The sequence below is a fragment of the Artemia sp. Qi Xiang Cuo genome, chromosome 12 (assembly GCF_049724085.1).
Source record: "Artemia sp. Qi Xiang Cuo chromosome 12, ASM4972408v1, whole genome shotgun sequence".
Taxonomy (NCBI): Eukaryota; Metazoa; Arthropoda; class Branchiopoda; order Anostraca; family Artemiidae; genus Artemia; species Artemia sp. Qi Xiang Cuo.
Window position 1 is genome coordinate 55005105 of NC_142805.1, and position 17900 is coordinate 55023004.

The window sequence follows — 17900 nt, forward strand, 5'->3', positions numbered from 1 at the left end:
TACAAAATGTGTTATACTTCCTGTTTCGCCATGTTTGCTCAGGTCAAATTAGTTTCCCTAATATTTAAGGTGCTTTAACTTCCTTAAATCTATCAGTTCAAGATTAGATATTTGTGTTTTAAAACCTTCACAAATGGAAATGAGTTCACTCTCCTCATCTGCAAGTAGGGCAGAAATAGAACAATTGAAGAATTAGAAGATATAATAAGAAGGATACAGTGAATATAGTGAATGCAATGAAAAAGAAATTACCTTGATTGAAAAAAATGAAATGAAATAGAATACTGAATGAAAAATAAATCACCAAAAAGAAAATAAGACTTAGTGCTTTTTATAATAGTATTCGCACTATAGCTAGATGGGTTAAATCGATGTTGCCTTGATGATGAAATTTGGTAGGGGGAGAGGGATCGCTCCATGAATGATTTAATTGTTTAAATATTTGCTTCCAGTATTTAATGGAAACTCCAATATAGCTCTAAATTTCCCTATTTGTAATTGAAACGCGTAATAGGTGCTGATAAAGTCCAATTCTTTATGTTTTGGATTCACATACTAACTCATAAATGTACAACTGCTTCTTTGTATAATAACATGCTGACAACTCGCTATTTTCATTTTACTAAATATTTCTTTTAACAAGCCCCCAAATAAAAATTGACAAATATTCTGAGGATTATTACTGTTATTAGTCGTATTTCCCGTAATGTCATGCTTACTTGTGGGACATTTATCTCTGCATCAGCATGCTGTCCGTAATGTCTGCTGCAACGTAGGATGAAGTGAATTAGAGCAAAATATGAATAATTCTCTCCCAATTTAAAAAAAATGTGGTGCCCATATAAGTGGTAGGAACCCACACTCTTTTTATTATAACCATTTTAATATGCAACACTAGGAGACGTTCTGGGTTTTAAATCTCCCCCCCCCCTACCTCCCCAGCTCTTGGGAAAAGGACTACAAGCTATGCTAGTTGCCCATCGTTAATATGTAAAGTTTCTATGGAAGCCGTGATCGTATAAACTTTGAAGGAGACTCATTCGATTGAGAATTGAATTTTCTTGTGCCCTTTCAAAGTCAAAGTTCAGAGTCAAAAGTGATCACAGAATAACCAGTCCCCTGTCCCTACCGCTCTTTTTCTCCAAATGTATCCAATCAACATTTTGAAATAATCAATTTTGCTCAAAATAATTAAAACTTCAAACAATTATAACTTAGGTTGAAAATCCTTTACAGCCCCCGGGGCAAGGGTTGTAGTTTATGCAAATGATCCAATACTAACACACAAGGTGTTTATGGAAGGGGTTGTCTTATTAAGTTTTGAGGGGGCTCTATCGATTGGAAATTGAAACTTCCAGTTATTTTCTTGAGAGTCAAAAGTGATTAAAGGACATCCAGTCCCCCAACCCCTTTTCCCCAAAGGCATGGGGGAAGTCTCAATTTTAAGATAGGCATTTGGTTCAAAATAGTGCAAAGATCAAATAACTATGCTTAGGAGTTGAGGTTCTCCCATCCCCTTGAGAAAGGACTGTGATTTATGTAAGTTACTTGTTGTCACTTTGATACTTCGTTTACTTGGATTTAATTATTTATATGGCTACTTTGATTTACAAGGCAAGGACTTTAAGTTATTCAAGTTGCATATTATTACTTTGATACTTTGTTTACTTCGATACTTTGATATTTGTTAATTTGATACTACTTTTGATGCTTTAATGTTGAAAATAATTTGATTTTTGAAAAAGGGAATTTTTTTTAAACTTGAAACTTTTACAATCAATAACGAACGGGAATGAATTAAAATAAACTTTCCAAAAAAGAAGTTTTAATTTGAACTCTTAATTTCCGATGGAATGAGCGTCCTCAAAACCTTTTATGAAAGTGAGGGGGCGGGATGGAGTTGAGGATTTTTCCCACTCTAAAACTTTTTTTTATACCTGGTTCTTAACTAACCCCTGAAAACATCTCATCAGGATATTGTGGTAGCAGTTTTTATCAGAATGGTTAAAAACACTTATAAACATGTGACAATCCCCAGAACCCAAGGATAAGGGTTGTAAATTATGCGAATAAATAATTCTTTACAGATAGATTTTATAATGGGAAAAGGGGGCGTGTTTGATCTATAGAGTCCACGGGCGTGAAACTTTCAGGGATTATTCTTTTTGTCTAAAAGATCATCAAAATTTTGATGTGGGAAATAGGAGAGTCTAGAAGCCTGGACATGAGTCACACAAATTGTTTTCCTTATCATATTGAAGCCTACGGATGTAAGTCCTTGGGCTTAGGGCATTAAACTGTAAAAATTATTCAAAGGACTATGCCCTTTGAAATTAGGCTGTCCTCTAACAAAAGGGGCCCAAAAAAAGGCCGAATTATTTCGATTGGCCTGATACATATATGAAAGTAGAGTAGGAACTACCATTTTGCCAAGGCCCCCGTACCAAACAGGTTTTTCTGGTAGGTATTCTATTCTACAGGTCATTACACTCTTTGCCAAGAGATTTACTCAATTAATTAAACCTGTATTATAAAACCAGCGTGTCTTGTTTCGAGTTTTAACGGACAAGTTTTTGAAAAGCAGACAGTTTTTTTTTCTTGTTTAGCATTTGCAAAAAGGGGTAATTAGTGAGTGGAAAATTTTTTAATGCTTTTACAATCGGAGATGTTTGATTAACCTTTGCAAAAAAAAGGGGCAATGGGATTTGTGAATTGGAGGAGATACCATGATTATGTACTGTATAATACACAAGTGATGTTTTGGAGTGTATTGTCAATTTAACGAGAAATGACTGAAAAGTGTTTTGAGGGAGATGGGTTGCATGGAGGGTTGAGTTGCATGAGAGTTCAGTTAAAGGGGGTACAGTTACATAGGGGTTTCGGTTATACAGGGGTTCAGTTACAAGGGGGTTCAGTTGCACGGGGGTTGAGTTAAATGGAGATTGAGTTCCACGAGAGTAGTGCTTTGTCGTGGTTTAGCTTGTCACAGTTTTAAAAGAGCTTTACGGGGATTGAGAGACTCAGTTGCCGGATTCCGTGTGGTTTTTCTTTACTTGGTGGTCATTAAAAACGAAATTTTTGTGTTAAAAATATAGTGGTTGGCATAACTTTTATAAGAGCTTTACGGGGTTTGCGAAAATCATTTACCGGTGTGCAATAGGTTTTTCTATTCATGGTGTCCCATTAAAAACGATATTATAAATTATATTTAGAAGTTTTTTAAAAATTTTTTTTTTCAGTACGCGGTTTGTGAGACAGAGTTGGTGGATTTCGAGTTATTTTTCTTTACTTTGTTGTCATTAAAATTGAAATTTTTTTGTTAAATAATTAGTTTTTTTATATTTTAAAAGAGCTTTCAGGGGTTTGAGAGACTCAGTTGCCTGATTCCGTGTCGTTTTTCTTTTCTTGGTTGTCATTTGTTGTATCTTTTAATAGAGCTTTACGGAGATTGAGAGACTCACTTGCCTGATTCCGTGTGATTTTCCCTTACTTGGTAATCAATAAAAACAAAATTATTTTGGTTAATCATTTGTTTTTGTATCTTTCATATGTAATTTCATGTGTGATTTAGACTGATCGGCCGGATTAAATGTGGTTTTTCTTTTCTTGTAGTTAGTTGGTAACGAAATTTTTGTGTTAAATAAGGAGTTTTGCATCTTTTAAAGTGCTTTTAGGGGGTTTTTGGTCTAAGTTTCCAAATCACATTGCGTTTTTCCTCATGATTCGCTCCTTAAAAACTAAATTTGTGTGTTCAAAAAGTATTTTTGATATATTTTAAAGGAGCTTGAAAGTGATTGAGAGACTCAGATGTCTAATTCTATGTGGTTTTTGTTCACTTTAGGGTCATTGAAAATAAAATTTTTATTTTAGGTCTTTAGTTTTTGCATATTATAAAATATCTTTAAAGGGATTTAAGAGACTCTGTTGACGTAGTCCGCGTTTTTTGTCTTTACAGGTTTCTAAATAAATTCGTAATTTTTGTGATTAATCAGTAGTTCTTGTGTCTTTTAAAAGAGTTCTACGGGGTTGAAGAGACTCATTTTCCGAACTTCGAGTAGTTTTTCTTTAATTTGTAGTAAATAAAAATGAAAATATTGTTTTAATCAAGAAGTTTTTTTATATTTTAATATAGATTTAAGGGGTTTGAGAGACTCAGGTTCCGGATTCCGTGTGGTTTTTCTTTACTTTGTGGTCATTAAAAATGAAATTTTTGTGTTAAATAAGTAGTTTTTGTATCTTTTAAAAGAGCTTTATGGGGATTGAGATAGTCAGTTGCCTTATTCCGTGTGGTTTTCTTTCCGTGGTGGTCATTAAAAAAGAAATTTTTTTGTTAAATAAGTAGTTTTTGTATCTTTTAAAATAGCTTTACGGGGATTGAGAGACTCAGTTGCCTGATTCCATGTTGTTTTTCTTTACTTGGTTGTCATTAAAAAAGAAATTTTTGTGTTAAATAAGAATTTTTTTTATCTTTTAAAAGAGCTTTACGGGGTTTGAGAGACTCAGTTGCCTGATTCCGTGTGGTTTGTCTTTACTTGGTGGTCATTAAAAACTAAATTTTTGTTGTAAATAAGTAGTTCTTGTATCTTTTAAAATAACTTTACGGGGTTTGATAGACTCTGTTGCCTGATTCCGTGTGGTTTTTCTTCTTTTCAGTAAAGACACTCGATTTCCTAAAAGTGTTTTATTCAAACTTTTTTAAAACTTCGAAATTTTTCAACTTTATTTATTTTTTTCTTTTTGTAAATAACTTAAAATATCAAAATATGCCTACAGTTCTAACAATTGCACTCTGTGATTGGTCAGAGACACGATGTGACTTTCCCACTGGTCTTCTCTGACCGGTTATTGACAGTACCTAATCGATTGCATGTATTAAATCAGTATTTTTTACGCAGTGGAACGATAAACACATAAGTCATATCTTTAAAAAAAAGTGAAGATGGATCATTTTAATAAAGTGTGTTTACATAACAAGGTTATTTTAGCATTGAATGCCGACAAAGAGAAGTATTTAAACTTTTAAACAAGTACATCAGTAAGCACTATTGTAAATGTATGTATGACTTATCACGACAGTGATGAATAAAATTTCTTTGGACGGCCGAAACAATTCCGATCTTATTTGTATGAATACGCGAGAGTGAGATCACCAGAGAAGAGTGCACTCATAGAGACTGCCCCCAGCCAAATAATCCGTGATGATAGAGGACACATCCTTGTTACTGTTGCAGGTAACACATTACCTACTGATACACCCAATCGTCACCTTTCATGTATTAGTAGTCACCGGAACATAATTGAAAGAAAGATATGCTAGCCGAATAAGATTGGAAAGCAGTTCTTGTGTTCAGATCAAAACTGGGATATTTGTAAAAATAATGTAAAAGCATACAGTGGTAGTGCCCCGCAAATAAAAAGGGATTTTTCCGGATGTGGAGATAGGGAATACCCGGATTAATCTAGTAAAATCAAAGCACCGGAAAATGTTATTGCCAATGGTCAAACCGTCATTGAACCAAATAATACCAAAGACGAAAAGCATATTGAGCCTTTTTATGGGACAACAGTAAAAATTATGCCATAAGCAATAAGTCATAACGATTATTCTACTGATTAGAAAATAAGAGAATACAATAGACAAAATATAAATATAGAACAATTTAAACTATATTATGACACTGGTTCAAACTTTCCCAAGTTACTTGTCGATATTAATTGTGTATCGTAATATATTTTTTGTATTAGTATTCTACGTAATGCTGTTTCATTGATAATGTTAATTGAATTACCTTGTTATATGTTCGTTATTTTTAGAGTCAGCTAACATATAAATTGTTTAGAATGTCTAATAAAACCTCGGATATGTAAGAAAAGAAATTTGCATACATCTATTGTCAGACACATGGGAACAAATCCTTTCTTGAATTCGCCTCCTGGATAAAAAAAAAAGACATTTCATTCAAGAAATTATGACGAAACTCTAAGTAAGCAACAAACTCTTTCTTGAAGTTACCTCATGGATACACAATGCAGAAATTTCATTTAAGAAATTATGAAAAATTGAAAATAAGTAGCAAATTCTTTCAAAAATATGTAAATACGTTTAAGAAATAAATATCTTTTAAGCTTAACCCGTCTTTACTCTTTAGAATAGTTTTATTCATTTCATTAAATTATGAAGAAGTTGTAAGTAAGTAACAATAGCTTTCTTGAATTCGCTTCCTGCACACAATACATATATTTAATTCTAGAAATAATAATAAAATCGCAAGTAAGTAATAAAGTATGTATTTTTTCCCCTTATTGGATGAACCATACTGAAATTTCATTTAAGAAATTATGATGTAATTCTAAATAGGTAACACACACTAATGTTACCTCATGGGTAAACAATACGGAAATTTTATTTAAGAAATTATCAAAAGTTGTAAGTAAGAAGCAAATTCTTACTTGAATTCTACTCCTGGTTTAATAAAAAATACATTTAATTAAATAAATTATGAAAAAATTGTAAGTAAGTAGCAAATTCTTTCGTGAATTATCCAGCGGGATAAACAAAAAAGACATTTCGTTCGAGAAATTATGACAAAATTCCAAGTAAGTAACAAACTCTTTATTGTTTTCATGACTTAGATACACTATGTAGAAATTTAATTCAATAAATTATGAAAACATTCTCAGTAAGTAACAATTTCTTTATTGAAGTCTACTCTTGTATACACAATACGGAAATTTAATTTAATAAATTATGAAAAAAAAACAATTTCTTTCTTGAAATCAACTCTTGGATACACAATACGGAAATTTCATTCAAGAAATTATGAAAATATTTGTAAGTAAGTAACAAACTCTATTTGATTTCACCTCTTGGATATACAGTACAGATACTTCATTCAATAAATTGTGAAAAAATCGAAACTAACAAACTTTTTTTCTCTTTATCAAAAACAATTTTCCATTTGCAACACTACTCAGAAATTTAATAAATGAAAGTAGGAAAAAAATAATCAGTAATTGCTTATGTCTGTATCTATAGCATCTCTTAGATGTAAACTATGGACATTTCCTTCGAGTCTGTCATGAATGTTCTAAAAAATTTAGAAATACGGAAATTGCCTCGTCTAAATGAACCATAATTTCTTGAATCAAATTTCTACATCGTGTATCTAAGTCATGAAATTCTTGAATGAAATTTCCGTATTGTGTATCCATGAGTTGACTTCAAGAAAGAAATTGTTACTTACTGAGAAGACAAAGTTTCGTGCGCGCAAGGAACTTCGTCTTAAAGAAAAAAAAAAAAATTAAAAAAAACTCATTAGAAATTGAAAATATAAACCTATTTGTACCTAAAAAACCATAAATGTTGAAAACTGGGAGTTTTAGTTATGATAACTTTTTTTGAAATGTGTAGGAACCAGTGGGGAATCCCCGCTCGTTTGGAAAGGTGCCAAGGAAAGGCATACAAATAGCATGTAGTTTCAATACGTGTTTAATCACGTTTATTGAATGAAGTATCTTTACTGTATATTCAAGAGGTGAAATCAATAAAGAGCTTGTTACTTACTTACAAATATTTTTTATAATTTATTGAATGAATTGACCGAATTTTGTTTAAAATATTTTTTAAAAAAAGAAATAATTTTATAATAAATTATAATTTTTTAATAATTTATTTAATTAAATTTATAAATCGTGTTGATAATTTAAATTTGTGTGTGATAAAGAGAAAAAAAAAAGTTACTTACTTGCGATTTTTTCATAATTTCTTGAATGAAGTATATGTACTGTATATACAAGAGGTGAAAACAGAAAGAGTTTGTTACTTACTTAAAAATATTTTCATAATTTCTTGAATGAAATTTCCGTATTGTGTATCCAAGAGTTGACTTCAAGAAAGGAATTATTTTTTTTTAATAATTTATTAAATTAAAATTATGTATTTTGTATACAAGAGTTGACTTCAAGAAAGAAATTGTTACTTAATGAAAATTTTTTTATAATTTCTTGAATTAAATTTCTACATCGTGTATCTAAGTCATGAAAACAATAAAGAGTTTGTTACTTACTTTGAATTTTGTAATAATTTCTCGAAAGAAATGTCTTTTTTGTTTATCCAGCAGGTGCATTCAAGAAAGAATTTGCTACTTACTTACAATTTTTTCATAATTTCTTTAATGAACTGTCTTTTTTATTTACCCAGGAGGCGAATTCAAGAAAGAATTTGCTTCTTACTTAAAATTTTTGATAATTTCTTAAATGAAATTTCTGCATTGTGTATCCATGAGGTAACATGAGTGTGTTACCTATTTACAAGTACAACATAATTTATTTAATGAAATTTCAGGACTGTTCATTCAATAGGTGAAAACCATAACGAGTGTATTGCAAACTAGCGATTTTATTACTGTCTCTTCAAATAATAATCTGCATTTTTCGGATGAAGCAAAATCAAGAAAGCCATCGATATTTAATTAAAAAGTATTAACAAATTAATGAAATGAATAAAACTATTCTATATAATAAAGTAATGTTCATCTTAAAGATAAGTATTGAATAAACGTCTTTACATAATTTTGAATGAATTGGTTACTTATTTACAAATTTCTATACTTCCTTGAATTAAATTTATTTGTTTTTTATACTATATGTGATTTCAAGACAGAGTTTATAACATAATCATAGTTTTGTCATAAATTTCTTGAATGACATGTCTCTTTTTATTTATCCAAGACGCGAATTCAAGAAAGAATTTGTTCCCATGTGTCTGACAATATATGTATAAAAATTAGTTTACTTGCATATCCAAGATTTTAATAGACATTCTAAACAATAGAAAAGGTAGTTGACTTTAAGCATAACTAACCCATAAAACTATAATGCAAAATATATTTTTAATGGAATAGTGCTCCATATAATATTAATACAAAAAATTCGTTACGTTGAACAATTATTATCGATATTTAAATGAGAAAAGTTTAAATCTGTTGAATAAAATCTTTAACAAATCTCTCTCTTGATCTTATATCTCGGTTTTTTTATTATTTTGTAGGCTAATCAGTAGAATAATCGTTATTTTATTTTGAACCAAAGACAGTTTTTACTGGTGTCTCATCAAAATGCTTTTCGTCTTTGGTATTATTTGGTTCAATGACTGTTTGACCAATGGCAGTAACGTTTGCTAGTGCTTTGTTTTTCATCGATTCATATTTATATTACATAGTGATATTTTCTGACAATGCCGTTTTTATTTTTCTGGCAATTTCACTGTCTATTATCACATTATTTTTACACAGGTAACAGTTTCGACACGTAGACAAGATATGGTTTACGATATTAGTCGAAGAGTATGCCTTTCTTTTATTGATCCTCCGTTGAATGCTAATACCCGAAAGGTGACGATTGGATGTATCAGTAGGTAATGTGTTAACTGTAGTAAGAGCAAGGATTTGTCATTTATAGTCAATTATTATCTTTAGGTTGACAATCTCCATGATTGCGATCTTCTCCTGAAACCTTGATCTTACATAACAATCAGAGTAATAGCGTTATAGTGTCAGCATACGTAATAACTTGAAGTCCTCCTTGTCAAGAAAAGAAATACGAACCTATCCAAAATTGCTTTCACATGTACTTATTTCAAAGTTTGAATACTTTTCTTTGTCGGCATTCAATACTACAATAACCTTGTTATGTAAACACACTTTATTAAAATGCTCCATCTTCACTTTTTTTTAAGATATGACTTATGTGTTTATCGTTCCACTGCGTAAAAAATACTGATTTAATAATTAAAATAGATTAGGTAGTGTCAATAACTGGTCATAGAATACTAGTGGGAAAGTCACATCGTGTCTCTGACCAATCACAGAGCGCAATTGTTAGAACTGTAATCATATTTTGACATTTTAAGCTGTGTACAAAAATAAAAAAATAAATAAGGTTGAAAAATTTCGAAGTTTTAAAAAAGTTTGAATAAAACACTTTTAGGATATCGAGTGTCTTTACTGAAAAGAAGAAAAACCACACGGAATCAGGCAACAGAGTCTCTCAAACCCCGTAAAGATATTTTAAAAGATACAAAAACTACTTATTTAAAACAAAAATTAAGTTTTTAATGAACACCAATTAAAGACAAACCACACAGAATCAGGCAACTGAGTCTCTCAATCCCCTAAAGCTCTTTTAAAAGATACAAAAACTAATTATTTAACACAAAAATTTAGTTTTTAGTGACCACCAAATAAACAAAAACCACACGGAATCAGGCAACTGAGTCTCTCAAGCCCCGTAAAGCTCTTTTAAAAGATACAAAAACTACTTATTTAACACAAAAATTTCGTTTTTAATGACCACCAAGTAAAGAAAAACACACTTAATCACGCAACTGAGTATCTCAAACACCTTACCGATATATTAAATTATACAAAAACTAAATAAAGAAAACATACCTTTCGTTTTTAATTACAACCAAGTAAAGAAAAACCAACCGGGAAACTAAAACTTCGTCTCAAGCACAAGTTAAATCTATATTAAAATGTACAAAAACTAATTATTTAACACAAAAATTTCGTTTATAATGACCACCAAGTAAAGGAAAAGAACACAGAATTCGTCAGCTGAGTCTCTCAATCCCCTTAAAGCTCTTTTAAAAGATAAAAAAACTACTTATTTAACACAAAAATTTCTTTTTTAACGACAACCAAGAAAACAAAAAACACATGGAATCAGGCAACTGAGTCTCTCAATCCCATTAAAGCTCTTTTAAAAGATGCAAAAACTCCTTATTTAACAAAAAAATTTCGTTTTTAATGACCACCAAGTAAAGAAAAACCACATGTAAACCGTAACCTTAGACTCACAACCCCATTACAGCTCTTTTAAAAGATAAAAAAACTAATGTATTAAAAACAATAGATCGTTTTTAATGACTACCAAGTAAAGAAAAACCACACGTAATCTTGACACTGAGTGTCTATATAACCTACAAAATCTAATAAAATAAGCAAATAATAAAGAGTTATAACCCAAATGTTTTAATAATCGACCAAAAAGAAAAGGCAAATCTCACGGAAACCGGCAACTGAGTCTCTCAAACCCCTTAAATATATTTTAAAATATAAAAAAAATAATTATTTAACAAAAAAATTTAGTTTTTAATGACCCACAAGTAAAGAAAAACCACATGGAATCCGTCAACTGAGTCTCTCAATCCCTTTAAAGCTATTTTAAACGATAAAAAAACTAATTATTGAACACATAATTATCTATTTTAATGACCACCAAGTAAAGAAAAACAACACGGAATAAGGCAACTGAGTCTCTCAAACCCTGTAAAGCTCTTTTAAGAGATACAATAAATGACCACCAAGGACAGAAAAACTACACGGACTCAGGCAACTGAGTCTCTCAAACCCCTGAAAGCTCTTTTAAAAGAGACACAAACTACTTATTTAACACAAAAACTTCGTTTTTAATGACCACAAATTAAAGAAAAACAACACGTAATGTGGCAACTGAGTATCTCAATCCCCTTAAATATATTTTAAAATATACAAAAAAACTTTTTATTAATAATTTAAATTTTGTTTTTAACGACCACCATGAAAACAAAAATAACATGGAATCAGACAACTGAGTCTCTCAAACTCCTTAAAGCTCTTTTAAAAGATACAAAAACTATTTATTTTACACGAAAATTTCGTTTTTAATGACCACCAAGTAAAGAAAAACCACACGGAATCCGGCAACTGAGTCTCTCAATCCCCGTAAAGCTCTTTTAAAACTGTGACAAGCTAAACCACGACAAAGCACTACTCTCGTGGAACTCAATCCCCATTTAACTCTCCCCCCGTGCCCCTGCCCCCCCGTGTACCTGACCCCCTGTATAACCGACACCGCCAGGTAACTGTACCCTCTTTCACTGACCTCTCCTGCAACACAACCCTCCTTGCAACCTATCTCACTCAAAACACTTTTCAGTCATTTTTCTTTACATTGAAAATACGCTCCAAAACATCACTTGTGTATTATACAGTACATAATCATGGCATCTCCTCGAATTCACAAATCCCATTACCCCTTTTTTTTTGCAAAGGTCAATCAAATATCTCCGATTGTTAAAGCATGAAAAAATTTTCCACTCACTAATTACCCCTTTTTGCAAATGCTAAACAAGAAAAAAAAACTGTCTGCTTTTCAAAAACTTGTCCGTTAAAACTCGAAACAAGACGCGCTGATTTTATAATACAGGTTTAATTAATTGAGTAAATCTCTTGGCAAAGAGTGTAATGACCTGTAGAATAGAATACCTACCAGAAAAACCTGTTTGGTACGGGGCCCTTCGCAAAATGGTAGTTCCTACTCTACTTATGAAACCATGGGCTAAGGAGACTCTCTATGCCTGTTCGATTTTGCATGTTTATAAAATTTTCCATGGGCACGGTAAAAGATGCGTTCGTACTTTTACGCTAAATTATGGTGCAACAAGTGGACCTTACGCTAAAAAAGCGAACTTTTAGTTATGGACGCTAATTCAGCGTTTTCAGTCAGAGGGTAAAAGAAGGTCTTCTAGCGTACATTATGACTGATCTAACGTTATGGGCGGATAAACCGTATTCGTCACTTACAATCCCTGTGATCCTGAAATTACGCTTTTTCAACGCTAAATGACCCTCTTCTGTTGCGAAACTACAGTCATTTAGCGTACTTTTATGTTGCTTTGGCGTGAGAGGCGTTGGCTTCCAGTTTCGTTTCTACCAATCAAGGAAGCCTCCACGTCTCGTTTTTTAGCGTACAATTACGCTTTTTTATTGTAAATTAGTAATGATTAGCCGTTAGGGGCGGGGTAGCCCGTAGAGGTTTTTTTGGTGGGGGAGCCCATGATTTTGGTGTGGGCTGGGACAAAGAATTTTATTGAAGGGGGGAGGGTCCTGAGTTGAAATTTTGAATTGTAGCTTTTACATTTGGATTAATGAACATGTTTGATAGGAATATGTACAACTGTCCAAGCCAAAATTATTTTTAAACAATTGGTAAAATAGGCTATAATCTAACAGCTGTATTACAATTAAATCGTTTCCAGTTATAAACGGGTTGTCAATCGACTGTAAAATAGTAGTTTCACTGGCGTACAACACTCGGATCCAACTGTAAAGGCTGAATTTGAAGACAGGTCTATATTTTTGGGGAAAATATTAAGTCAACTGACAGTAGAAAAAAAGTGCGAAAAGACCTTGATCCATCATACCACACAAAGTTCAAATTCGAAGGGGCAACTTATCAAACGAAACCTCTACCATGACCAGCGCAGTTACTCCTGCCCAGTACACAAAAAGCAAGTACATGACGGAAGAAAAAGAAAAGCACAAACAGTCTCGGCCTATCACTGATCTTTCCCCTGACTTTTAATTCGCATCAATTTAAAAACACGACCATCTGGCCAAACACTATGGAAAAAGACAAACGAATACAAATATTTCTTTCTTATTTACATATCCATATATTTGAATAAAAAAAATACACAAAAAAATATATTACGGTTTGTTTTAAAACGTTCTCACTTTTGCTGGTAGAAGGGCCTTCTTGTGAGGGTCCAGCCATACCTAGAACAAAGGCAGTTCCTAAGGTTACAACAATCATGAAGGGTTTCGTAACAATAATTCGTAACAATAGGGTTTCGTAATAATTTATTAGAAGAATAATTTCTATATGTGTAGAATCAGGCTAGAAATCTCTAGCAACGACAGTAGCGTAGAAATGATGTTATTTCAAGGAAGACATAGAACTTAGAAAAGGAAACAACTTTTCGAATATGAAAGAGGGATGAATCCTTGGCCACATCAGGTAAAAGTGATTTAAGATGATTGTGGGCTAGGGCAGTTTTATCAAGATAAAGGTGGACCAGATGGAAGTAGGACAGGCTATAAAACTAGTCCAGCACAGCTTAAGGAGGACAGGAAATACAGACATAGTAGACCCAAAAAGATAGTTCGGTTTCCCTGAGGTCTTATGCAGGAGTCAAGGAGGAGTTGGGTGAGGAATTTTATTTAAACGTTGAATTGAGGAAGGATTTATCAAAATTTTAGGTGGAGTTGAGGTCTTGCTTGAAAGCAAATAATTGTATGCTCGAAACAAAAGTTGCAACTTGCAAAATTTGAAGGAATCTAAAACTGATCAATACGATGTAAAAATGCCTGTTTCTTGGTGAAAACGGGCAAATTTTTAAGTGAAAGCCCAGCTTGTGGCTATTGATAGATTCAGAATATTAAAAAAAAAAATAATTCGACTTAATTTGCTTTTTGGAAGTATGAGAAGTATTCGAGCAGGCTGGGAAACTTGTTTGGAAGCAAAAAAATAGTACGATCAAAGATAAAAGTTATTCTATTTGACAAAATTTATATGTATGTAACAAACCTCTCCAAGACGGTAAGTAGCCCTTTTTGCTTCCCGTACTTGATGCCGAAAACCCAGTATGACAAGAACCATGCAAATAAGGCCTCTAGCATTGTTTTGCGTTCACAGATTTCCACGAGGTTTACGTTAACTACAATCCTGCGTCGAAACGTGACCTGAAAGACAAAAACAAATTTGGACCATCTCCCAAGCTTTAAACAGAGATGACAACAAGGGTAAAAAGGCTTTCTTTACCCCAAACACCTTATGAAGGAAAAATCTAAAGGACTATAGAACCTTTTTTACCATTGCGTGTAAAACAAAAGCCAGAATTTTGAAGTAGAAAATTACACACGAATGAAAATATATATTGGGGTAGCGCGCCGACAAATGTTTCACAATTATTGTGAGGTTAAGGATAACATCATAAACAAATGAAGAGGAAAAAAAGTAAAGAATCCAACCACACCTAATTCATTCAATTAAACAAATGTACTGAGTGATCTTCTTGTCAATAAAATAATTAAGGTAAATCAGGCACCATGAATATTTCTATGACGAATCCAATGAATAACGTGTACTGAGCTGTGACTACTCGCCGACGACATTGATAACCGGATCAATGGCATCACAGGCATTTTCATCACAAGCATCCGCCTTCATATTACCTTCAAACAAGTCATAGTTAATGCATGGCGGTAATGTAAACTCTATCAAATGAAAGTTGGGCAAGCTGTTGAAAGCAGGATTGAACTTCAAGCCATTTTCACACTGTTTCCTAATATTGGAGTCCTGCAGCTTGTTTAAACATTCCTCATAGGATAGTTTAGTTCTAAGAGGAAACTAACTTTTCCAATAGTCTTTAGCTGCTGTACTTCCGGAGAACATTCAGACTCTGCAAATATTCTGCACAGTTCGGTTAAAGCATTTGACGAACCTTCCAATAAAATTTGAGCCCTTCAGTGCAAAGAGACACTAATTCATTCACAACCTTTTGAAGATCTTTTCAGGACCAACAATCTTGAACTTCGATGCCAGTACTAGCATAACTAGCTACATCAGATCTAGCCTTGCTCGAAGCCAAGGTGGGAAGTTGAGAACTCTTATATAAAAAGCTAGAGTGCTGTACTTTCCTGACGTAGACTTTTTAAGTGGATTTTCATTTGTACTTCATCTTGGTAGAGCTGAAGAAATATCACATTTTTCTTCATTTCAGGATCAGAAGCATACAAAGAAGCAAAACAGTCACCATCATAGAAGTCTCTATATGCACCTTTTTCTGAAGTATGTTACCAATATGTCCGAAATGAAATAAGTCCTCTGTCTTTGAAAAGATTCTCCAAGGTGGCTGTAACTGAAACTGCTTGAACAAATCTCCTGTTTCCATATTTGTCAAGTCCAATGCAGACTTGCTCGGGTACCATAGTAATGCATTTTTTTAAATACTGGTCTCTCATGTACTGAGATCTCAGTGATCCGGTGGTTGGGTCGTAACAAGCAGTAAATGATCTTGCATATAATGACATTCAATTTCGTCATTTATTTTCTCAAACAAATCTGGCTGAGAAACAGAAGAGATACATTTAGCAACACTTTCTTTAAGTTCTTTCGCTACAAGATTTTCAAGAATAAAACTAACAGTTGAGGAAGCTACATGTTTCTGTGATTCTAATTGAAGGAGAAGCAAAGCAAGCCCATTTGCAAGTGCTTGCCCTCTAGGCTCAATAGGATTGATAACAGAGTCACCTGAGGATGTTTGGCTTAATCCTGGTGTGCTGCTTGTAGCTGAAAAACCAGCTCCCATTATATCATCTTGTTTCAAGTCCAGCGTTTTAAAGTCTAGAGACTCAGGAGATTTATTTGCTTCAAAACGATCTTTACCCCGGTAAAGGGGAGTGTAGAGGCAGTTTAAAGCCACATGATCTTGCAAGTTTCTGCAGATGTGAGACCACTCTCAAACCATGTGGCACCTCATTCAGAAAAGAAGAGGCACACAAGCTCACAACACTTAACACAGTGGTCAGCAGTATTTATAGTTAAAAACCGAAACATAAAAATAGTGTAACAATTAATTAATATCATTCTGAGAGCAAAATCTGTTTATAAATTGTATGTATATATATATATATATATATATATATATATATATATATATATATATATATATATATATATATATATATATATATATATATATATATATATATATATATATATATATATATATATATATATATATATATATATATATATATATAGCCCGAATTAATTATTTTCCGTACATATTGCCATGCTTCACTCTTGTTTCAACTAGTATAATCGTGAATCGATTAAATGTTGACAAATTCAAGAAACAGGAAAACAGATGGGAATAATACAATTAGGCTATCTATATGTTTGCAAATTAGAGGGGCCGAGGGGGAGGGGGTAATTATGGCGGAATCGGTTTCAAAGTTTGGTAACTACAATTTTTTCATATTATAAAAGTTGGAACTGTTTTGTTAACTTATATTTCCTCTTCAATCCTCTCCCCCTGAAAAATTTACCCCCGTAATAAATTCTCCCTGGAAAATCCCCCCATGGTAAAAAAAACTTAATTTCACGTTGGCAGTGTTGACTTACGTTCGTTCAGCGTACTACCCAGTTGTTGGATCAGCGTAAAAGTACGCTTTTTTAGAGTATAAGCGTAAACTAACGTTGAGATGAGTACAGTTACATTCCTTGTATATATAGTTACACTCTTCGAGGGTTCTGGGAGGAGCTAATCGCTTATCAGTTGAAAATTAGAGGTGACCAAAATGAAAATATTGATTTCTTACTGATCTGGACTCAAGCCTCAAGCCAAGTTGTCAACTACCCAGGTTAGATTCCTTCAGTTTGGAAATTGTTATCACGGGAAAGGAGCTGAGAGAAATTTAAGTAAGAACAGATTTAATATTAGGTGATATAGCTCAATTGTATATATATATATATATATATATATATATATATATATATATATATATATATATATATATATATATATATATATATATATATATATATATATATATATATATATATATATATATATATATATATATATATATATATATATATATATATATATATATATATATATATATATATATGAATTTTATAGAAGGGGAATGCTTCAGAGGGAACAGGCCTTACACCCATTGCATCATCCACGTCATTATCGGCTGACGATTTATAAATGAACAAAGGGGTTGCTGTGGTATTACGTCATGGTGTAGAGCAGTTTCAGAGGCAACGCTATAACGTTGCCTATAGTAAAGGTCATACGGCTCCAATCTTTTATTATTTTTTTTTTTCCCAGAGGCACTTCATATGGAAGGGGGCGTCGTAGAAACTTCAAAGGGGGCTCATTCAAATGGAAATCGAGACTTCTAGTGCCCTTTTTAAGGGCTAAAAGTGATTGGAGGGCAACTAGCCTCCCCCCCCCGCCCATCATTCCCCCCAACACATCCAAACAACATTTTGAGATA

The 17900-nt window shown here is 32.5% G+C and overlaps 1 protein-coding gene and 1 long non-coding RNA gene across 2 annotated transcripts in view; one reads left to right on the plus strand and one right to left on the minus strand.

Moving 5' to 3' along the window:
* Positions 1-13474: 13474 nt before the first annotated feature.
* The window catches only part of LOC148946289 (uncharacterized), a 97908-nt gene continuing 93482 nt past the window's right edge, over positions 13475-17900 (minus strand). The window contains exons 2-3 of the long non-coding RNA XR_016142612.1: positions 14413-14567; positions 13475-13601 (exon numbers count right to left, since the gene is read on the minus strand). This is a non-coding gene — a long non-coding RNA (uncharacterized LOC148946289). The remainder of the gene's footprint in view (positions 13602-14412; positions 14568-17900) is intronic.
* LOC148946290 (uncharacterized) overlaps positions 16825-17900 on the plus strand; it is a 48736-nt gene continuing 47660 nt past the window's right edge. The window contains exon 1 of the mRNA XM_089098201.1: positions 16825-16849. Within this exon, the coding sequence (XP_088954327.1) occupies positions 16825-16849 (25 nt within the window). The remainder of the gene's footprint in view (positions 16850-17900) is intronic.